Consider the following 21,596-nt stretch of genomic DNA (forward strand, 5'->3'; position numbering starts at 1 on the left):
TCTGGTCACCAAATATGCAAAAGGCGTCTAAAGATAACCTCTAGGTCTGTCCATGTTGCTGCAAACGGCATCGTTTCATCCTTTTTTATGGCTGAGTAATATTCCTTTGTGGTTTCTCTGGTGGTTCAGAGGGAGAGAATCCGCCTGCAGTGCAGGAGATGAGGCTTTGATCTCTGGCTCAGGGATATTCCTTGGAGGAGGAAAAGGCAACCTAATCTAATATTGTTGGTGGGAAAATCCCATGGACAGAGGAACCTGGTAGGCCCAGTCCATGGAGATGCAAAGAGTTGACCCTGACTGAACATGCGTGAAATATTCCATTGTATATTTGTACCACATCTTCTTTATCCATTCCTCTGTTGATGGCCATCTAGGTTGCTTCTGTGACTTGGCAATAGTGAAATAAGTCAGAGAAAGACAAACATCATATAAAATCATTTATATATAGAATCTAATTAAAATGAGGCAAATGCACTTATTTATAAAACATAAACACAAATTTCGAAAACAAACTTATGGTTAACAAAGGTCAAACATGGCTGGGAGGGATAAATTAGGAGCCTGGGATTAATATTCACTACTATATATAGAATGGATAACCAGTGAGACCTACTGTTGTAGCATGAGGAACTCAATATTCTGTACTAATCTATATGGGAAAAGAATCTGAAAAAGATGAATATATGTATATGTATAACAGAATCACTTTACTGTACACCTGAAACTAACACACTATTGTAAATCAACTATATTCCAAAAAAATTAAGAAAAAAGTGAGTCAGAATATTTGAAATAACACTTGGGATATGCCAAGACATGTTCTTTTCACTAATGTAAAAATATTAAAGTGTAGAAAGAGGAAATGAGCATCATTTCAACAACAACAAAAAACAGTTGAAAGAGAAAAGTGACTTTTACCCAGCAGCTGGGAAGGGGCAGCCTCCCAAAGTCTGAGCAAGGTCTTTCAGCACAGAGAGAGCGGGCACCACCTTCACCTCTGGGTGCCCAGTACCTGGTGCATGAGAGGGTGCAGAGCACCGGGTGTGAACGAGCACCCTCTGTCTGCCAAGGAAGGTTCCGTGAACTAGCAAGAGAGCCAATCATAGAAAATTCAGGAAGTGGCCTTGCAGAAAGTCAGGAAGAGGGAGCCAGGATAATGAGCAAGGTGTCCAAGTGTGGGTTGTCATTGTCGACGAAGGGAGAATCCTGGTGGGAACAAAGCTGGCAGGCACTGTCACAGTGATGCCCACAAGCCCAGAGGGTGCCTTGTGATCAGTGAACCTTCCTTGGCAAGGAGGCACTTGTTTATGCCCTGGTTACTAGTGATGAGAAAATGCCACAGGTCCCACAGGGCATCAGAAATGCCTCATCCTGGGCTTAATGGGGCATCTTGGGATGTGAGGGTCTCCTGTAAATACTGCTAAGTCCTGTTTGTCAATCTGCTGAAAAATCAGAGGAGCTCAGTCTCACGTATGTAGCCATTGGAAATGCATTCAACAGAAAGGGGCTACGACTTTTCTCGAAACACAATTGAAAAATCATCCTACTGTATTTTGCATGTCAGCCACGTGCCTGGTCTTCAGATCTTGATTTATTTTATCCTCTTTGGTCTACACTGATCACAGAAGGTCAATGTGTGGAGATGCCCATTTTTCACGTGGAAAGCTGCTCTTACAAGGAATGATGTCACTCGCCCAAGAAGGCAAGTGATTGAACTGTTTTGCTGGCTGTCCCTCCAGGTATTAGACGGCTCTCCGTTGCTCTGACCTTCAGAGTATTTACTCCATCCATCCTTGGGCATGATGTCAGTCTGACTTATAGATCAACCTGGCCTTGACAGTGATAGAGAAAGGTCTGGTGCAGCAAATAAAAACAGAAAGGCACTTGCACACAAGGATCATTTCTGTTTAAAAACCACATCAATTTGAATCCAACAGGTCTAAATAGGGCTGCATTGAGCCAGTAATTTTATTTCCTTCATGATGAAGTGCCAATCTGAGCAGCCGTGGAAACAACCTGGGATTTTACATTTCTTTTTTTCTCCCTCCTCTGAAGCAACAAGGCAGGTGTGCAGTGTCACTGTGCATGGGGTGGCGGCCGTGACCGTGTGTCCCTGTTTCTGAGGGACAGTTTGAGCCAGCTGGGGACATTGCACAAGGCACTCAAGCTGTTTCCCCTTGCTGGTTGAGCTCATTTTTTAAAACATTTTCTTGCTTCCTTTGGCAGTCACATTAGTTGTTTCTCAATAGAGCTTACCTTTTGCTAGGAAACGGGTGTGTTTAAAAATTAGGCATTTATTCATTTTGGGTTGCACTGAGTCTTTGTTGCTGCACGGGCTTCAGTTGCGGTGAGTGGAGGCTGCTCTGCATTGCGGTGTGCAGGCTTCTTATTGGGGTGGCTTCTCTTGGTGCAGAGCACAGGCTCTGGGTGTGCCGGCTCCAGTAGCTGCAGCAGGCTCAATAATCGCGGCGCTTGGGCTCTCAGTAGTTGTGGCACGCGGGCCCCGTTGCTCCGTGGCATGTGGAATGCTCCCGGGCCAGGGGCCGAGCCCGTGCCCCCTGCATTGGCAGGCAGACTCCCACCCACTGTGCCACCAGGGGAAGTCTGAAATGGGAGCATTTTGCTCATTCACCGGAGACTTCTCTTCCCGGATGTTATACATAGACCTGGGGATGGGTCCACACAGCACCTCCTCCTGTAGCAACCGATGGGACACCTGCCTCCTCCTCTTTGCACCTTGGTCTCTTCATCTGTGATGAGGACTTACCCTAGCAATTTTCTGTAAGGACTAAGGAAAGAAACACATTTAAAAAATATGTTGGAAGCTGTGAAATACCACTTGTTTGGCCATTATTATGAATGCATAATGATTACTTTATATAAATATTAATATTATTGATTTTAGAAGATTTCTAGATTTTTCTAACTGTGCAGTTTAAGTGATTTGGAGGAATTCACCCATTTTTCTCTCCATAGTAATCCTGATCAATGGACACAGGAAGATCCTGAAATTCAACTTAACTCTGAGTCAGTGTTTAGGGATTAGGGTACATTTAGAACCCATTCTAGTATTCTTGCCTGGGAATCCCATGAACAGAGTAGCCTGTGTAGGGTCATAGACAGAGGAGCCTGTATAGGGTCATGGACAGAGGAGCTTGTATAAGATCGCCAAGAGTCGGACATGATTGAGCACGCACGCACAGAATGTATCAGAGGACATGAAGTTGAACAGATTCCTTAATAAACTGGATATCTAGTATAATGAGAATTAACACATTTATCTAAAATGAAAGACAGATTATCCTTCATATCTTGTGTGGTATGAAAGCCACATTTTCAGGAGAGAGAGATTCTGTGGGCACTAGGGCATCTCTGGAGAAGGGAGGGCAATTTCTGTCTTTATCTCTGTGTTATTACCTCTCAGAGAGGGGGATTAAGGAAGACATTATGGAGGAAGGGGTGTGTAAGCAAGAGAAGAATTTCACAGGTACTAATTTCTAGCCAGGGGCTTCCCTGGTGACTCAGATGGTAAAGAATTTGCCTGCAATGTGAGAGACCCAAGTTTGATCCCAGCATTGAGAAGATCCCCTGGAGAAGGGAATGGCAGCCCACTCCAATATTCTTGCCTGGAGAATTCCATGGGCAGAGGAGCCTGGCAGGTTGCTGTCCATAGGGTTGCACAGAGTTGGACACAACTGAGCCACTAACACTTTCTCACTTTCACTGTCCAGCCAAGGAGCATTGCCCACGTGATGGCAAGTGATTTTGCTAAGATCTCATGACTTACAAAGGATTGAACAATGTTCTTTCTGACATTTGGTGACCATAAATCTTCCATGATGGAGTCGTGTTCATCTGTAGACCTTGGTCTTTGGGAATTGAAATGCAGTTTGGGGCCACTGCTTTCCTTGAGCTGGACTGATAGCCCAAAAGGCTGAGGATCCAGGGCAGGACGGGAGTTCATGGGCTTCTACCGGTTCTTGTTTTGTAGACAGCAGCAGCCCACACTCAGCCTGCGTCCACGACAGCACCTTGCGCAGCCGGGTCTTCCAGATCTTATATAGGAACGAGGAGGTGCCCATCAATGATGCCGTGATCTTCCGAGCTCATCTGCTCTTAGACGGTGAAAGGGTAAGTCCTGAGCCTACCACCAGCCACAAGTGCTGAGTCCTCCTGTGCCTTTTGTACCCATTGCTAGGAGCCTGCCAAGTCGCTTCAGTTACGCTGACTCTTTGCAACCGTATGGACTGTAGTCTGCCAGGCTCCTTTGTCCATGGGATTCTCCAGGCAAGAATACTGGAGTGGGTTGCCATGCCCTCCTCCAGGGGAATCTTCCTGACCCAGGGATCAAACCCATGTCTCTTATGTTTCCTTTATTGGCAGGTGATTTATTTACCACTGTGCCACCTGGGAAGCCCCATTGCTAGGAGAATGGGGCGCAAAGAAGATGCTCTGGGTTTGTTCTGAAATCTGACAGATCAGGACTTGGGATTTTAGAGCATTCCTGCACTTCCTGATTTAGCCAGTTTTGTACTCATGCTTTTGTTCGTTTACTTGCTTGTTTCATGTACCAAGTGAATCCTGTTGACTAACTTGCTGGGTCTCTGTCAGTGGGTCAATCAGCAAGTGTTTGCTGAGTACCTACTTTGTGAAGGGATGTGGGGCAGGCCCTCAGATGATGAGAAAGCCTGAAGAAGGCACCAGGAGTACTCCCTCAAAGGATGGATGCTTCATCAGAAAAAAGACATACAGACAGGCACTGGTAGCTGGAAAAGACTCTTGAGAGTCCCTTAGACTGCAAGGAGATCAAACCAGTCAATCCTAAGGGGAATCAACCCTGAATATTCATGGGAAGGACTGATGCTGAAGCTGAAAGTCCAATACTTTGGCCACCTAAAGTGAAGAGCTGACTTATTGGAAAAACTCCTGATGTTGGGAAAGACTGAAGGCAAAAGGAGAAAGGGGTAGGAGAGGATGAGATGGTTAGATAGCATCACTGACTCAATGGACATGAATTTGAGCAATCTCCAAGTGACAGCGAAGGACAGAGGAGCCTAGCGTGCCGCCGTCCATGGGTTGCAGAGTCAGACACGACTTAGCGACTGAACAGCAACTAGTAGCTGAGATGCATGTGCCACTGTATCTGCAGATGAGCACAGGGCACGGAGGATGGAGGGGAACTCTGCAGGGAGACATTGATGCCTTCACAACGAAGCCGGCTTTGAGATGCCAGGACTAAGACTTCCTCAGACTAAGAGAAAGATGAAGGGCATCCCATACAGGGGGAACAGTATGAGTCAAAGCCCAGAGGCCTTGGAGCCAGGCATCCCTGGAGAGGGTGCCACTAGAACAGAGGCCCTGAGGTAGGGATGGGAAGGTGGTGAGGAATCCTGCCGTTACTAAACCCCAAGGTACCCAACCATCATCACTGGTTGCTTTCCTTACGTTCTCCCCACACCTTTGTAAATCAACTCTGTTTAATGAACTGAAGCCATCATCTACTTCTTTCCTGGACTCTGGTGGGTACAGGCCATTTAGGCAAAGATAAGTAGAGGTGGTTTTGGGGGCTCAGGGACTCCCGGTTAGGCTGCATGCCCAAGCTCAGCTTCCCCGAATTCTACTAAGAGAAGGTCACTTGACTTCTCATGGGCCATTGTCCTTTGGCACATTGATCTCAGAGAGCTTCATGGACAGAATGGTTATGATTGGAGGCTGGGTTTTGGACATGACTCAGGTCTCTCAGTCATTATTCCATCTGAATTCCATCAGACTCTCTTTCCTGCCCCTGTGAGTTCAAATCTTTTCAAGGTTTGCACTCAACACTCGAGTTGAGATCACATGAGGTCGCCACAAGCCAAGTTCTGAGCATGAACGGGGCATGTTTGCCAGCACTTAGTCCTGTGTTCATTTTGTACAAGACGTTGTTCCTATGGAACACTGTGTTTTCTTCTGTGTGGAAAGTCACTTATCTTTACTAGCTAATAATTTATTATTGTGTTGGGGTTAATCTTTATGGCAGCAAACAGTGTTATCATTAATCATTGCATCTGGATGAGTGACAATTAGAGTTAATTAGATACGTTCATAAAAGCTGTATCTCTGGAATGGATGTGTTAGCTCTAGGGAGTGTCTGTTTATGGTAGCCAAAGCATTGCGTATGGCCAGGAGGCCAGAGTTCATGGTCACACATGCACACAGTCCTGGGTGTGAGCAGTAGGCGTATGCAGTGCTGACACAGGCAGCACACAATTTCCTGTGCTACGGTAAGTGCAGAATGGCCTTTCTTCACACACTTTTATGTGCTTTTTCTTGCATAGTTACACAAAAGCAGTGATCTATGGAGTACGAGTGGGCTTCCCCGCTGAGTGGGCACAGTGGTAAAGAATCTGCCTGCAGTACAGGAGCCACTGGAGACTCGGGTTCAACCTTTGGGTTGGGAAGATCCCCTGAGGAGGACATGGCAACCCACTCCAGTATTCCTGCTTGCGGAATCCCAGGGACAGAGGAGCCTGGTGGGCTACAGTCCATGGGGTTGCAAAAGAATCAGAACGACTTAGCAACTTAGCATGTAGGCAAGGAGTGTAAGCATAATCATTTTACCCCCAATTTACAGATGAAAAACAAACTTAGGTTGGTTGGCCCAAGGTCACACAGATGCTAAAAGACAGAGCAAGATCTGCACCCATGTAACTTGGCTTCCAAAGCTGCTTTCTTATCCCCTCAGCTGTGGTACGGCTCAGAAAAGAGGTTCATAAGGGAAGAGAAGACACAAGAATTACTACTATAAGTGGAGTTGAAATCAGTTACCTTAAACTGTACAACCCACAACACAGGTTAGGCTGAGGGAGAAGACTGAAGAAGTGAGAAACCCTTGACTAAATCTGGACTTTGGACCCACTAACTAGTTAAGCCTTGGAAGTGACTTTCCTACACTGAGTCTCAATTTCTTCATTTGTAACTGGGGAAAATATGTCTTATTTCAGTTATTCCCACATTAAATAAGATAGTGTATGGCAGTGGTATGTGTCCTATATAGTGTCGCTACAGAGTAACCCTTCTGTAAATCCTGGCTAGGTTATTGTTTCTATTACAGTATAAAACAGTAGAAAGTCACCCACCTGGGAGGTTGGCATTAACAGATGCAAGCTACTGTATATAGGGTGGATAAACCACAAGGTCCTGCTGTATAGCACAGAGAACTATTTCAATAAGCTATGATAAACTGTAATGAAAAAAATGTAAAGAAAGAATGTATACGTATATACATTCTTTTTTATAGTTTTTACTTATATTGTACTTACATATTCTTTAACATATATGTATGTACTATAACATTCTTTTAAAACGTTTTTATGTTCTTTATATATTATGCATATATACACACACATATTTTATATATATATACACACACACATGACTGAATCACTTTGCTAAGTAGCAGAAATTAACACAACATTGTAAGTCAGCTCTTCTTCAATTAAACAAAAAAAACACCCTTGAAAGGAAGCCATCTCTTTAACCAGAATAAGGCAGGGCAATGGAAGAGCAAGTTTGTGTGTGTGTGTGTGTGTGTGTGTGTGTGTGTGTGTGTGTGTGTGTGTGCGCGTGCACGCATGCGCATGTGAGAGTGTGTATTTGGAGAGAGAGGCAGGTAATGAAGAAATGAGAGAAGTGAATGGTTCAAGAAACCAGTGACTGCCTTCTGGAGCATCTTGCAATTAAAGATGTATTGGGACCTCAGTGAAGTCATAGCCAGGCTCCATCTAGCGACAGCTGATCCTGCTCCTGAATTTCTCTCTTTGCTCCAAAGAGCCTTGCAGCAAGTTTAAAACTGGAGCCTACAGTGAATTTTTGTTCAGTAGACAAATGCATGCTCGGAGGTGGTTAGGAGGGCTGGTTTTGCCAGTCTCGCTCCCCAGGGGCTGGTGACAAGAGGCTGAGTTGCTTGGGTTTTGTGTATAAAGCGGGGTGCATGATTATGCAAAATAAAGCTAAGAGAGGAAGTTATTCATAGCTCTCAGATTCAGCAAAATGTGAACTTTGAAATGCTTAGATTTTTTTTTCACAAATTTTAAAACCCTGGGAAGCTAAAGATAAATTTCATCCATATGTCTCTGCCTAAGTTATGCTTAACCAGGAACATGCTTCCGAAGAGGCTTTTGGGTAGGAGACTTCCATCCCTGCAGAATGAGGGCATTCTTGTAAAGAAACAGAATCTACAGGTGGGGGTGGAGAAGAAACACATTTATTCATGAATGCTCTCACATGGGGGGCATTTTTCCTGGAGCTGTGGATCCAGAATGGATTAAGCCTAGTCTGTCCCTTAATGATATCAGATTACAGGGGACACTAGGCAAGAAAGTGGCCAGAGGGGTTTAGCCACAGGCAGATGGAGTTTCTCAGTGAGTCCCCTGAGCCAAGTGGAGCTTCTGAATGCCAGCTCAGCGTGGCCAGATCCGGGGATTGTTTTTTCAGAAGCTGGAAACCTGCGATGGAAATGTGAAAACTGCCTGATTCCTAAGTGTTTTCTGCTTGTTCAAAACACAGTAAGAAATGTGATGAGGACTAAACAGAAGGTGTCCGCAGCTAACATTGTTGTTGTTCAGTCGCTAAGTCATGTCTGACTCTTGGCAAACCCATGGACTGCAGCACACCAGTCTCCTCCGTCCTCCCCTATCTCCTGGAGTCTGCTCAAATTCATGTCCATTGAGAAGTTAATATTGGGTTGGCTAGAAAGTTCATTTGGGTTTTTATGTACCATGTTATGAACTTCTTGGCCAACCTGATATTTGTCTCATGGGCTTGTAACCCCAAAGTTATAAAGCTGAGACGATTTTATAGGAAGCATTGAATGCTAAGATAGAAAACAACAACAACATGGTTTTGCGGTTCATGGAGGAGAATGGTCCCATCCGGCCTGAGGGTGAGGAGGAGGTGACCCCCGTCCCAGGCATGTGGTACTCACCTGGGTTTCCTGAATGGGGGCATCAGTGAGATCTGGTTTTTAGCAAGTGACTCCTGGGGTCACCATCTTTTAGGTGTGCGTGAGAAGTTGGCAAGTAGAACAAATAGGTTCCCGTGCTAGTCAAAGAATACGGTGTTTTAAAAGCTGAGAATGGAAACAGTCACAGGTAGGATGTGAAATGCTGAAGTGTCTGAAAGCATAAAAGGCTACATGTAATGGATTGCAAGACAAAAGTGCAGGGTCCGCTTTCTTGTGAAGCTGAGTTGCCTTGGGAAGTGACTTTATTTCCTTCTCTGAACCTGAAGGATAGTGCCAGCCCCTCGAAGGCACCACAAGTAATGCCACCTCCATCATTTTCCCATCTCTAGCCAAGTGGGGTTTCCTCTGTGGAAATTCCCTGCTTTCACCTTTCCAAAGCAGGTGCCAAAGAACCCTTCACCTCTGCTTCTGAAGATTCCAGATCAAATCTCTTTGGGAAATAAGTTTCTCAACAGTCCTGCAAGCTAGAAAACTGACTTAACATTTATTTTCCTGTAAACTGACTTTTCCTGAAATCTGACTGCATAAATCCCTTCCATTTTCCATGTAATATGGACGCCCTGTGCCACCAGAATTCCATAGAACATGGAAATTCTGCTTTACACATAAATGATATTTATTTTGCAATGAGCTTATTATTATTATTATTATTATTATTTAACTTTGGGAAATTGACCACCTCAGTGTTTTCTCTCAACCAGATCTGACTCCTGCAATCCTTAAATGTTGTTTCTCTTCCAGGTGGAAGAAGCCGTAAGTGAAGTCGATTTCCAGCTCAAGGTGGATTTGCACTTTACGGACAGTGAACAACAGTGAGTGTCCTTGGAATCCTTCAAGCGTGATGGTACAATTCCCTCTGCTCAGCCCTTCTCCAGCTCTAGGGTATCTTGATAGCCATGAACCTCAGAACCTCGCTTAGAAACCTGGTTCCTGATCAGCTGAAGAAACGTGGACAAGCAATATCTATGTGGTCATTTCAAGCTGCGTGCCTTTTAGGCAGCTTGCTCAGTGGCTGCAGACACCGACAACTCCTGACTTCCCAGCTTTATTCACTAGCACCTTCTTATCTCCAGCACTCACCCCCATACACTTGCAATGCAGTATTAATTAGGTCTTTAGATGATTGACCCTGCTGCTGCTGCTGCTGCTAAGTCGCTTCAGTCATGTACAACTCTGTGTGACCCCATAGACAGCAGCCCAACCAGGCTTCCCTGTCTCTGGGATTCTCAAGGCAAGAACACTGGAGTGGGTTGCCATTTCCTTCTCCAATGCATGAAAGCGAAGAGTGAAAGTGAAGTCACTCAGTTGTGTCCTACTCTTAGTGACCCCGTGAACTGCAGCTCACCAGGCTCCTCCATCCATGGGATTTTCCAGGCAAGAGTACTGGAGTGGGGTGCCATTTCCTTCTCCAATGCATGAAAGCGAAGAGTGAAAGTGAAGTCACTCAGTTGTGTCCTACTCTTAGTGACCCCATGAACTGCAGCTCACCAGGCTCCTCCATCCATGGGATTTTCCAGGCAAGAGTACTGGAGTGGGGTGCCATTGCCTTCTCCAATGATTGACCCTATAAGCCTATAAACCTCAAGGCCCCTTCTGCATCAGAGGAGATTCTGCCTGGATCCTCATCTTTACACTGAATTTTTGCTCTTATGTTTCAACTCTGAAAATCCACTGATGTATAACCTACTGATTCAGTAAGGAAGCAACCCTCCTTTTTCTCATAACTGCTTCCTTTAAGCTTGTTCTGTGGCCTCTTCCTTCTACCCTAGGGGTGAAACAGTCATGTCACAGCCTGTTCTTTCATGTCATAAATAGTTCTTTTTTCAGGTATGAAAAAGTCCATTCCCAATGGGGAATGATCCCAACGATTATTGGGATCGGCACTGCCTCTTGGCTCCACTGCACCCCAGCTCCGAGATTTCTCAGGGTGGGAAACTCCCACTGTAGCAAAAGGGTTTGTGGAGCCTCTTTTACAGCTTCCTGTTTCCTTCCGCCCGGGTTGTGTGGGCCTCTCAGGGTCAGGCACAGAGACGAGGGAGGAGATTGCAGATGGCGCTGGGAGTCATGCTTCATGGGTTCAGTTGCAGGCAGGACGCTTCACAGGGTAGATGCTGGATCACTGCTTTATCTACTCTCGGGGTGTGCTTGTGACTCCTTGGAGCTAGGCCCTTTAGCTGGTTCCCCTCTCCTCCAACCCCTGCAGTTCTTTGAAATAATGATGCCTCTTATGGTTGGGTCGTTCACTCCTTGCCAGAAGCTCTTTTGGCAGATTCTTCTCTGGGGACTTCACATCTGGCTCTTGGATAATGACCACAGCACTTTCATCCTCATCTCACGCTGGTGGGGACTCCCACCCCATTGCGGTTCACTCTTCTTTGGCCTTCCCAGCTACCCTCAGCTTCTTTCCTGAGGACCTTTGCAGGATACGTCAGGCACCAGGACCTGTGTTCCTTCTATTCTAGGGGACACAGGGCATGCCCCCTTGAAGACTCCCCTGATTAGGCTTAAGGTGAAGATGGAGGTGCTTCTTTTCCATTGGTTTTATTAGCACAATGTCAGCACAGTCTGACCACTTGATGCAAATTAATCCTCGCTTCTGAACCCCACAACCTCTTCAGCAAATGCTTCGCCTTCTCCGGTGGGGAATAGGAGATCAGGTGGCCAAGGGGCTGATGCCAGTGGAACGATTCCCAAACCCTTCAAATTTCAGAGTTCCTGTTAGAGCTTTGCTTCCTTTCTTAAGGACTGTCCCATCCCTGAGATGTGTCTGATTGTTAAGGGAGTTTTCATAACATGGGGTGTTGAATCAGAGGGACCATTTCTAAAATGTTAGAAACCTGACTATGTCTCTGCTTTGAGAATAGACACCTGCTGATGTGTATGTAGATGGTAATGCCTCATGGCTTGGCTGGCAGGAGGATCTGTCCATGGGCCTGCCACTGGATCTGTGCTCAGCATCACAGATTCCTCACGCTTGTCTTTATCTGCACCCCAAGCCCTTCTGGCCACCTGCTTCTCTCATCACTTCTGCTTACCTTTTGGAGGGGTTGTGGATGCTTGAGAAATCTTACCTTCCTCACCCCATCCCCAGGACTTATTGTTCTAGCACCATGTGGAACTCAGAAGCCCCATATGAAGCTGGCCTTCTTTCTAAGCTATAAACTCAGAAGTGAAGTCCTTGTCTCTATTGTTCTCATGTTCCCTCTCAACAATCTAGGATTTCTATCATTCACTCACTTTATTAATTTCATTAGGACCCCCTGATCTATATTCTTACGCCTCTTCCTTCAGAGGTGTTCATCCATATCTCCCTGGCACACATTTCCACTGGATCACAGAACCTTGTCATTGATCCTAAACTCAGCCTAGAAGTCTTCCCCTACCCAGCCCTCCAGGGTGGGAAATGATCAGGTATGCGAGATACAATAAACGTGCCTTATTACCATCAGAATAGTAGTTAACAGAGAGGCTACGTGCCGGGGACTGGCCCAAAGCAAATGTAACTCAGCAATGGGCTCTGAGCTCATTGACCATGAGACACTGGGTGCATTCCGGCAGTTTTCTAAATCTCAGTAGTCTCGTTTATAAGACAGGCTTCATTACAGGTTCTGTACTTCACAGGTCTGTTATGAGGATTAAGAGAGGGAATATCCAAGCCGGGCCAAGCATGTGGCCCAGGGATCAGTGTCGTCTTCCTCTCTGTGGCTTCCTAGATGTGTGTGGCGCAAGTTTCCGTGGGTCACTTCCTCCCTATAGCACAAAGTACTTAATAACCATCAGAGCGGAGTGTTTCCTTGGAGTATAAGATTAGCTAAGAGGAACAGGAAGCCAGAGGCCGGGCAGGACTTGAAAATGCCATATTTTTTAATTTTCATAAATTGGGTTTAGGAATGACAAAGCATCTCTATTACATCCTGGGGGTAGACTTCAGGCTTTGAAACATGACCCAGGCAGTCAGCTTCTTTTGGATCCATTTAGGCCTGAGCAGGATCAAAACGGAGGAGCATGCCAGGTGATGTCAGGGGCGCAAGGGCTCTGAATGTCCACCCTGTCCAGTGGTTCTCAGTGTGGATGGGATGATTGTGTCCCCCAGGGGAATTTGGCCAAATCTGGAGACATTTTCTCATTATTAAATTTTTTTTTCACATTTTAATTTTTTGGCTGTGCCATACAGCGTGGATGCAAGACCTTAGTTCCCTGAGCAGGGATCGAACCCAAACCCATGCCCCTGCATTGGGAGCTCAGAGTCTTAACCACTGGATGGCCAGGAGGGCCCTCTGGGGACATTTTTGATTGTCACTCTGGGCAGGGGGTGGGTGCTCCTGGCTTCTAGTGGGTGGGATCCAGGGATAGTCCTAAACATCCCATGATGCATAGATTGCACCCCACTCGCCAGCAGAGCATTGTTCAGCTCCCAAGGGTCTGTATCACTGAGGCTGGGAAACCTGCTCTAGCCTGACCTTGCATTTGAAACTGCTGCTCTACCAAGAGCCATGAGCGTGTGCTTGCACAGGGATGGGGGCCTCACTTCTCCCCGACAGATCCCACCCTGTCCTGGGCAGTCCTGCCTATCAGGACATTCCTCTTTACTTCAAGGGACAGGTCACCCCTGTGTGCCTTCCCTTAGTTGCTCTCAGGCTCAGTCCTTGAGGCTACACATGAAAGACCTCAGCTGGACACACACGGCTCTTTACGCCATCTCTTCCCCTCCAGTTAAACACCAGGGCCCTTTCTCTGTTTTGTGTTTGTTTGATTTTCTTCTCAATGCCATCCAGTTCATCTCTGTTTTCTCCCACCTTGTCGTTTTGTTGTTCTTTCGCTCAGTTGTGTCTGACTCTTTGCAGCCCCATCGGCTGCAGCACACCAAGCTTCCCTGTCCTTCCTCTCTCCTGAAGTTTGCTCAGACTCCTGTCCATTAAGTCAGTGATGCCATCCAACCATCTCACCCTCTGTCACCCGCCTTCTCCTCTTGCCCTCAATCTTTCCCAGCCTTAGGGTGGGAAAGATTGAAGGCAGTTCAGTCCTTTCCTATATTGAGACCCCCCCCCCCCAAATAACTGAATTCTGTCTCCATCAGTTACAAAACACGAGAGAGGAGGTATGGGGAATCCTGGATGAAACTGATCAGACTCGATTGCTCTTCGGAGGTCATTTATTCATTCAGTCACATATCCCTTTTGATAAACAAATATCTGACTGATTTCTGATGTGTGCCCAATTCTGTGTTTGGTGTTAGGGATTCAACAGTGAATTAGTCACAGTTCTTGCCTTTAAGAGGTAGGACTCTTGCAGAAAACACAGTGGTAGCAAGGAAGTGCTGTGCTGGGGGCCCATGGGGGAAACATAAGAGCACGCTGGGACATGGGAGTCCAGGAGGGCTTCACTGTTGAGCCTGGAAAAGTATCTGGGCATCTTTTCATCACTGCAAGGTGAGCTCGGCATCCGTGATAGCAGAGTGTGAGCCCAGCTCTGCCACATAGCAGCTGTGTGAGGTCCCGGGGGTTGCTTTCCATCTCTGAGCCTCGGTTGCTTCATTTTTCCATCATGGCAAAAAAGTTTTTACCTGGCAGAGTTATTTGCAGGGAGGGATTGGATAAGCCAATGGGTGCACAGTGTTTGTGTGTGGGCAAGGTTGCCATGGGACTCTCCTGGAGGCAGGGATACGCCACCACCACTCATGTAAATCACTCCCCTCCCTTGCAGGCTGAGGGACATGGCCGGGGTCCCCGTGATCAGCAGCCGTGTGCTGGGCCTGCACTTCCACCCCCGGAGAGGCCTGCATCACCAGGTGCCCGTCATGTTCGACTATTTCCACCTGTCGGTGATCTCGGTGACCATCCACGCCGCCCTGGTGGCCCTGCAGCAGCCGCTGATCAGGTATGAGGTTACATGTCCTGTGGTTCTGGGGGCAGGGTGACCGCTTTGGTTTCCTTGTTATGCTTGAGTCTCCCATGTGGCTGAGATGCTGAGAGCTGCCCAGGGGACATCAGTGCAGACCAGAGAAGCTCCCCCAGGCTGCAAATTTCAGCTCTGAGCCTCCCTGAGGGGCAGAGGAGAGGTGGACAGGGGCCTGGGGGAGGACATGGATGGGGAACCTAGGAGCTGAATGGTTTCAACTTGCTGTCTTCAGCTGACCTGGCTTCTTTCTAACTGTGCCTTATTTGAAAAGCCACCTAACATCTCTGAGATACACGGTCTCCATCTCTAAGCCAGGACACTCATGGGGGCTGTCCACATAGGTTTTAGTGAGTCTCACATGAGGACAGTGCCCAGCATGCAGTTTTCTGCCCCCTCCTCCGGTGGCTGTTTGTTTAAGGGTAGGACCACCTGAGTGGTCCCATGCTTTCTCTTCAGGGAATTGTCCCAGCATCTCCATGGCCTCAAGGTGCACTGAGGTTCTATGAATGCCACAACAGAGGGCCCGAACTGGCAACAACAAGCATGTCCTATCATACCCGGGCATCTTCATCCAAATGCCTGGCAGGACCAGAGGTGCCATCAGCTCACTTCAAACCTCCTCCATGCGTGAGGGTGTGGGTTACACATGTAAGCAGAGAGATATTTGGGGATGAAATCTTGTATTATGCAGTTTCTGGAAGGGAACTTTCCTGATGTCCCTTTTCAGGACATTTCTCAGTGCTGGGGGTTGAAATGCAGGTTGGGGAGACTCCAGTCCCCACTCATGGCTGGGTAGGGGTCAGTGTCCTGATCCCCTGCTGGGGTCAGCATGTAGGAAATGAGATCTTGGTGGGGTGATGTGACCATGCTGTACTTCCCTGGTCACCATGCCCATCTGCTTGCTGAGCTCCGTCCTGGGCTCTGCCTGCTAATGGGGCTATTTCAGCTCTTCTGCATAGAAAGTTTAACCTCCTAACAGAAATAATTCTTTGCAAGTTTGTCTGTAGCCACCTTGCCAGAGAGCGGCGCAGATAGAAATTCACCAGCAGAGTTGAGGCTTCTCCAGGGATGGGGGTAAAAATAGACCTGCCTTCTGTTCTCTGGGCTCTGCAGGAAGGATTCCTATGAGTTCACTCACAGTGTTTGGGAACCCTTTAAGGTTATGGGAAATACCTGTCAAGTAGGGCAAGCTCCAGTTTTTCCAGAAAAGCAGTTTTAGCATCAGTTGTTAAGTCCAGCGAGGAAGAAGCAGGTGTGGAATGAAAATTTTACCTTAAAAGATCCTTCCCTGAAACAGACTCAGGTCTGTTTAACCCTCAGTGTTTAAACCTCAACTGGGTACACCTGAGGGACTCGGCAGCTCAAGGTCACACTGAAGTCAACGATGAGTTATTCTAGTGACTAATTTGCAGTTGGTCCTCTGAATGTGCCATGAGCATCATGGCTCATACACAAATTCTCCATTTCTACTGCAGTGTTCCATTTATCCACATTCTAGCTAAACTGTAGAGTTGCTTCAAATCTCGGTTCTAAACAATTCCAAGACATGATTCTATTAGAGTGGATTGTATTTGTGGTATTATTAACAATAGCTATATAAATAGAATAATGGTTATGTTAGATTTTATGATTTTGTGGTATTATTGACAAGAACTTCTAGCATTTATTGCATCGTTGTTCTTTGCCAGACATTGTACTTGCACGTGGCTAAACTCATGGAATCCTCAGACAACGCCACTGTTAAGGTGCTGGTATCAACCTTTTTGACTTATGAGGATACAGGGAGGTTTAAAACTTTCCCCATGGAGCTGGAATTTAAACCCTGGTAGGCCTCAGTGGGTAAAGAATCCACATGCAGTTGCAGGAGATGCAGGAGACAGGGTTCAGTCCTTGGGTCAGGAAGGTCCCCTGGAGGAGGGAATAACAACCCACTCTAGTATTCTTGCCTGGAGAGTTCCATGAACAGAAGAGCCTGGTGGGCCATGGTCCATGAGATCACAAGAGTTGGACATGACTTAGCAACTAAACCACCACCAACTCCCATGGGCTTTTCTGATCTCCCTTGATCCTAAGATGGATGGTTACCATCTCTCTGTGCTCGTTAATCTTGTGATGACTTGCAGAGCTGAGCAGGGTCTGTATTTTTGTCTGTGGAACAGGTACAGAGTTTCTAACTAGTGTTGACACAGTGAAAATCTTTGACATCCACGATCCTATGAAACTTCTGTGTGGTCATGTCGTGGAGGTGGATATTGTTTTCCCTTCTCCCACAGAAGAACAGAGGTTCAGGAGGGGCCTGGGGGTTGGAGGACTTCACTCTGGGTTGTACCAATGACAGGAGTAGTTGTAGGACTCATACCACATCAGATGGAGCCTCCCCTTGTCTTTCTGCCCAAGATCCCATGCTGCCTTCCCCTGTGGTTAAGTCACCTCTGCCTCCATGCATCTCATCAAGCAGGTTGTGGGCATTTATAGACAAAGTGGAATGTGTGACATCCTTGGCCCCAAAGCTCATGTGCCAGTTACACCCACTTGTCCTGGTGGCATCCATAAATGTCCCACCCAAGCATCCCTCGGGGGTGAGCTGTGTGTGCGTGCTCAGTCGCTTCAGTTGTGTCCGACTTTGTGCCATTCGGTGAACTGTAACCCTCCAGGCTCGTCTGTCCATGGGGTTCTCCAGGCAAGAATATTGGAGTTGGATTGCCATGCCCTCCTCCAGGGGATTTTCCTGACCCAGGGATTGAACCCACATCTCTTGTGTCTCCTGCATTGACGGGCTGGTTCTTTATCTCTAGGACCACCTACTATCTCTTCTAAATGGCTTATCTCAGGCTCCCCAGCAACAGTGTCAAGGAGGCTGAATTAATGGCACCATCTTTTCCTTTACATCCTTTGACAAAAGTTAGACACATTTTCAATTCTTTCAATTCACTTCTTTACAGTTTTACTCGCCCAGGAAGAGGCTCCTGGCTTGGGAAAGGCGGCCCAGACACAGGACCAGAGCAGTCTAGCCTTTCCCTGGAAAACCTGGTCTTCGGAGCTGGATACTGCAAGCCGACCTCCTCAGAGGTAACGTCTGCGTGGGGCAGTGGCCCCAAGACTGCAGACCTCACTTGGCAGGCTGTGTCTGTTCTGTGAGACTTCTGTTCATTTCAGATGCCGCATATAGAGTTTCTCTGCTCCCTCCATCCTTATCTCTTGTTGACCCATCCGTTCCTTCTTTGGTTGGCTGCTACATTTATCAATCACATTCCTAATGCCAGCCCCCAGGGTAGTGGCAGAGAGGAGGGTCTTCACGTGGTACCCCTGTCATATGGCCCCTTGAAAAATATGGTTCCATGGAGGTCATGGGACATGTTGTAAGAGGCTTTCCCTCCTGGACCATGTGGAACCTCAAAAGCCCTTTGACCATAAGCTCATTTCAAAACCTGGCTCCATCCTTCATTTGCTCACTTCTCTGAGCCTCAGTTTTCCCACCTGTAGAGTGGGGTTGCTGATACTCAATAACCTCGCAGGTGAGTATGTGTGTTCGTTGCTGTAATAGGTAAAAAGTTCCATCCCTGCTCCAGACCCCCCAAGGCTTGACCGAAGGCTTTATCGTGACCATATCATAGCCCAGCCTCTCCCTCTGTCCCATGCTGCTTCTCACTCCTGCATATGCTCTGCCTCTGAGACCTCCCCAGTAGACCCACCTGAAAATCTCCGACTTAGACTCTCTTTTCCAGGCAACGTGGTTTGGAACATCAGGGCATATCAGGGGTTGTAGATCAATTCAATGCATCTTTGACGACACTTCTATCCCCAGACATGAGCCTTTGCTGGGACCACAGGAGCACAGGGTATGATGGTGATCGGGTGTCTGTCCTGAAGGAACTCCTGGGTGCCTGTCTGCACATCCTCGAATGCCCCTCTGAGAAGTGCTGTCTGATCTCCTAGCAAGAAATTCTCCCTCCCAAATGCTTTCTCTACAGTCAACTCTAGGCATCTCTGTCTTTCCTCCACTGGGCTCCAGACAGCTGGGGACAGAGCCCAGTGCCTTCAACTCCACATCCTTAGGGCCCAGCACCATGCCCGGCACATGTGGTTAACCCTCAGGAGGTGTGTGTTGGATGGATGACTGATCCAAGTACCTGGTCATGTTGATATAGAACTCTGAGCAGTGAGAGAGCTGAGTCACAGAGGGGTTCCTTGCCTTATACGATGGCAGACAGAGAGCAGGGGGAGAGTGAGGCATCTCCATGGACACCTGGATGCTAAGAGGGAACCGTTCAGAAGCCCTGGACCTGGTGTGGCTTGGGATGAGGAGCAGTGTAGATCATCTCCGCCTGTCTGATTCTGTTACATCTGGAGAGGCCGAGCATCACTGCAGTGATGAGGCAGAGAGAAGGCTATGCTTTCAAATATCTGCTCTGCTCAATACTTTGTGATGTGGCGGACTCTATTCACCCTGTAAAAATTTAGGCTCCTTCAGTCTAAAATGGGACAATACCTATATCTTAGAAAGGATTTTAGTACAGAAATAGGCTCACAGCGGGCGCAAGATACAGTATCTTTTTTTTCCCCCTCCATTCTTTTCTTGGCTATTTTTGGGGATGTGTGTCAAAGAAGACATCTCTGTCTTTCACAAGAGTCAGATAAAATAGCTTATTGGTGGGTGCTCAGTGGTGAACTTGCTCACAGCTCAATGGGCTATTTTCAGGACCAGTTCCATTTGGGTCCCATCTGATTATGTGGGCTCAGAGCCCCGTGCCCATCCTGTGCCTTCCCCCCCGCCCCCCGCAAGGCAAGGGCTGCCAAGCAAGGAATAAAATCCACTCCCCCGCCTCCCTCACGGGCTGTGCCTTCAAGTCCCCGAGAAGCCCAGTGCATTAGCAAATAACATCACAATCTGTGGAGATTGCAGCATCAGCTGGAGCGATTAGGGAACAGGTGTTCCCTTCAAAATAAGCCTTTGTGTGCAGAGACATGTGCAGGAACTAGAGATTCACAGCAAAGTAAGGTCATTGGCATGAAAAATCCTCGGGGGGTGAGAGTTGCCATGACGTGACACGCCTCCTTCCCCAGGAGCCCAGGCGTCTCTGGTCCTGCAGCCTTGCTCTTGCCTGCAGCATCTTAAGCAAAGAGGGCTTCCAATTTAGGGCTGAAGCTGCAGCTTGCATCCCCTTCCCCTCCCACCTCCAGAAACGCCAGCAGCTTTGCCCCAGGGGAACTGTTTTCCCTCTCCCACTCATGGCTTATCTGTCAAAGAGGATACTAATGCCTGCCTCGAAGGGTTGCTGAGAAGATTAAATGAAATAAGCATATAAAATCCTGCAGTGGAGAGCTTGGCACAAAAGTGCTCAATAAAATCCTCTGCTGGTCTTATTTTTCTTTGCGTTTGTCCACATAATTAAATTGAATGTTACCCCAAGAGCCTTGTGTTGTCGTGTGGGAGGGATGTGGAGGGTCTTAGATGTTCCCTGTTCTTGGCTTCCGCTCCACCCCGCTGTGTGACCCTGAGCCAGATAATTGCCCTCTCTGGGCCTCGGTTTCTCAATATCAGAAAGAGGATTGGGTGAGATCACTCTGGAGGCCTCCTTGAGTCCTCGCTGTGGTCTCTTATATTGTGATATCCTGACACTTCCTGGTACAACTGAGGACACTTGACTTGTGCTTGGTGTATTCAGATTCTCCACAGAAACAGAATCAATAGGATAGTAAGATCACATGTGTACATACACACACACACATATACACATGTATAAAGAGACAGAGAGATAGACAGACTTATCTTAAGGAATTGTCTCATGTGAATATGGAGGCCAGCAAGTCCAAAATCTGCAGAGCAGGCTAGTAGGCTGGAGACCCAGGGGACAGTTACAATTTGAGTCCAAAGGCCATCTGCTGACTGAACGACCGGCTTCTTTCTCCTCTAGAGTGGGGAGGACAGGTAATGTGTGTGTCAGTCTTTTTTTTTTTTTTAATATCTTCAACTGATTGAACGAGGCCCACCCATGCTGTGTGACTAACCTTTACCCATGATTCAAATCATGATTTAAATGTGAATCTCCTCTGAAACACACTTGCACAGAAACGTCTAGAATAACACTTGACTGCCTATCTGGGTACCACGGATGGGCCCTATGGACACGTAAAATTGACCATCAGTGCTCAGGGTCTGACAGATTCTACTTGAAGGTCAGGAATCCAGTGACTCACAGTCGGGAGAAAGCCTTTTTTCCTCAGGAGCTGGGGCACACTCACTTTCTTCTCGCTGAAAGAAGTGGGGTCACTCCACTGCCCGGGGGAGGAAGAGCCACGTTGTGGAGAGACACAGACGTTAGGACTCCCCTCGTTCTCAGAGCCCCGCCTCCTTGGGTGGCGGAATCTGGGAGTCTGTTCACTTATCTGCTAGTCCTCCGCTCTGCTGGCCTCTGCGTGCCGCAGGGACAAAAATGAACAAAACTCAGTCTTTACCCTCAGTGGGTCATGGGATCTAGTGTGTGAGGCAAAGGAGTAATTAAAATGTTTAAATTCCATGTTTGTGTGAAAAGTGTCAGTCAGTTCAGTTGCTCAGTCATGTCTGATTCTGAGACCCCATGGACTGCAGCATGCCAGGCCTTCCTGTCCATCACCAACTCCCAGATGGACCCAAACTCATGTCCACTGAGTCAGTGATGCCATCCAACCATCTCATTCTCTGTCATCCCCTTCT

At 47.3% G+C, this 21,596-nt stretch overlaps 1 protein-coding gene across 1 annotated transcript in view; it reads left to right on the forward strand.

The window, feature by feature from the left end:
- FAM135B (family with sequence similarity 135 member B) overlaps window positions 1–21,596 on the forward strand; it is a 149,157-nt gene that overhangs the window by 58,701 nt on the left and 68,860 nt on the right. Inside the window, 4 exon segments of the mRNA XM_005904046.2 lie at window positions 3,992–4,131; window positions 9,746–9,816; window positions 14,708–14,881; window positions 17,845–17,971. Of these exon segments, the coding sequence (XP_005904108.2) occupies window positions 3,992–4,131; window positions 9,746–9,816; window positions 14,708–14,881; window positions 17,845–17,971 (512 nt within the window).

Source organism: Bos mutus, chromosome 14 (assembly GCF_027580195.1).
Source record: "Bos mutus isolate GX-2022 chromosome 14, NWIPB_WYAK_1.1, whole genome shotgun sequence".
Lineage (NCBI taxonomy): Eukaryota > Metazoa > Chordata > Mammalia > Artiodactyla > Bovidae > Bos > Bos mutus.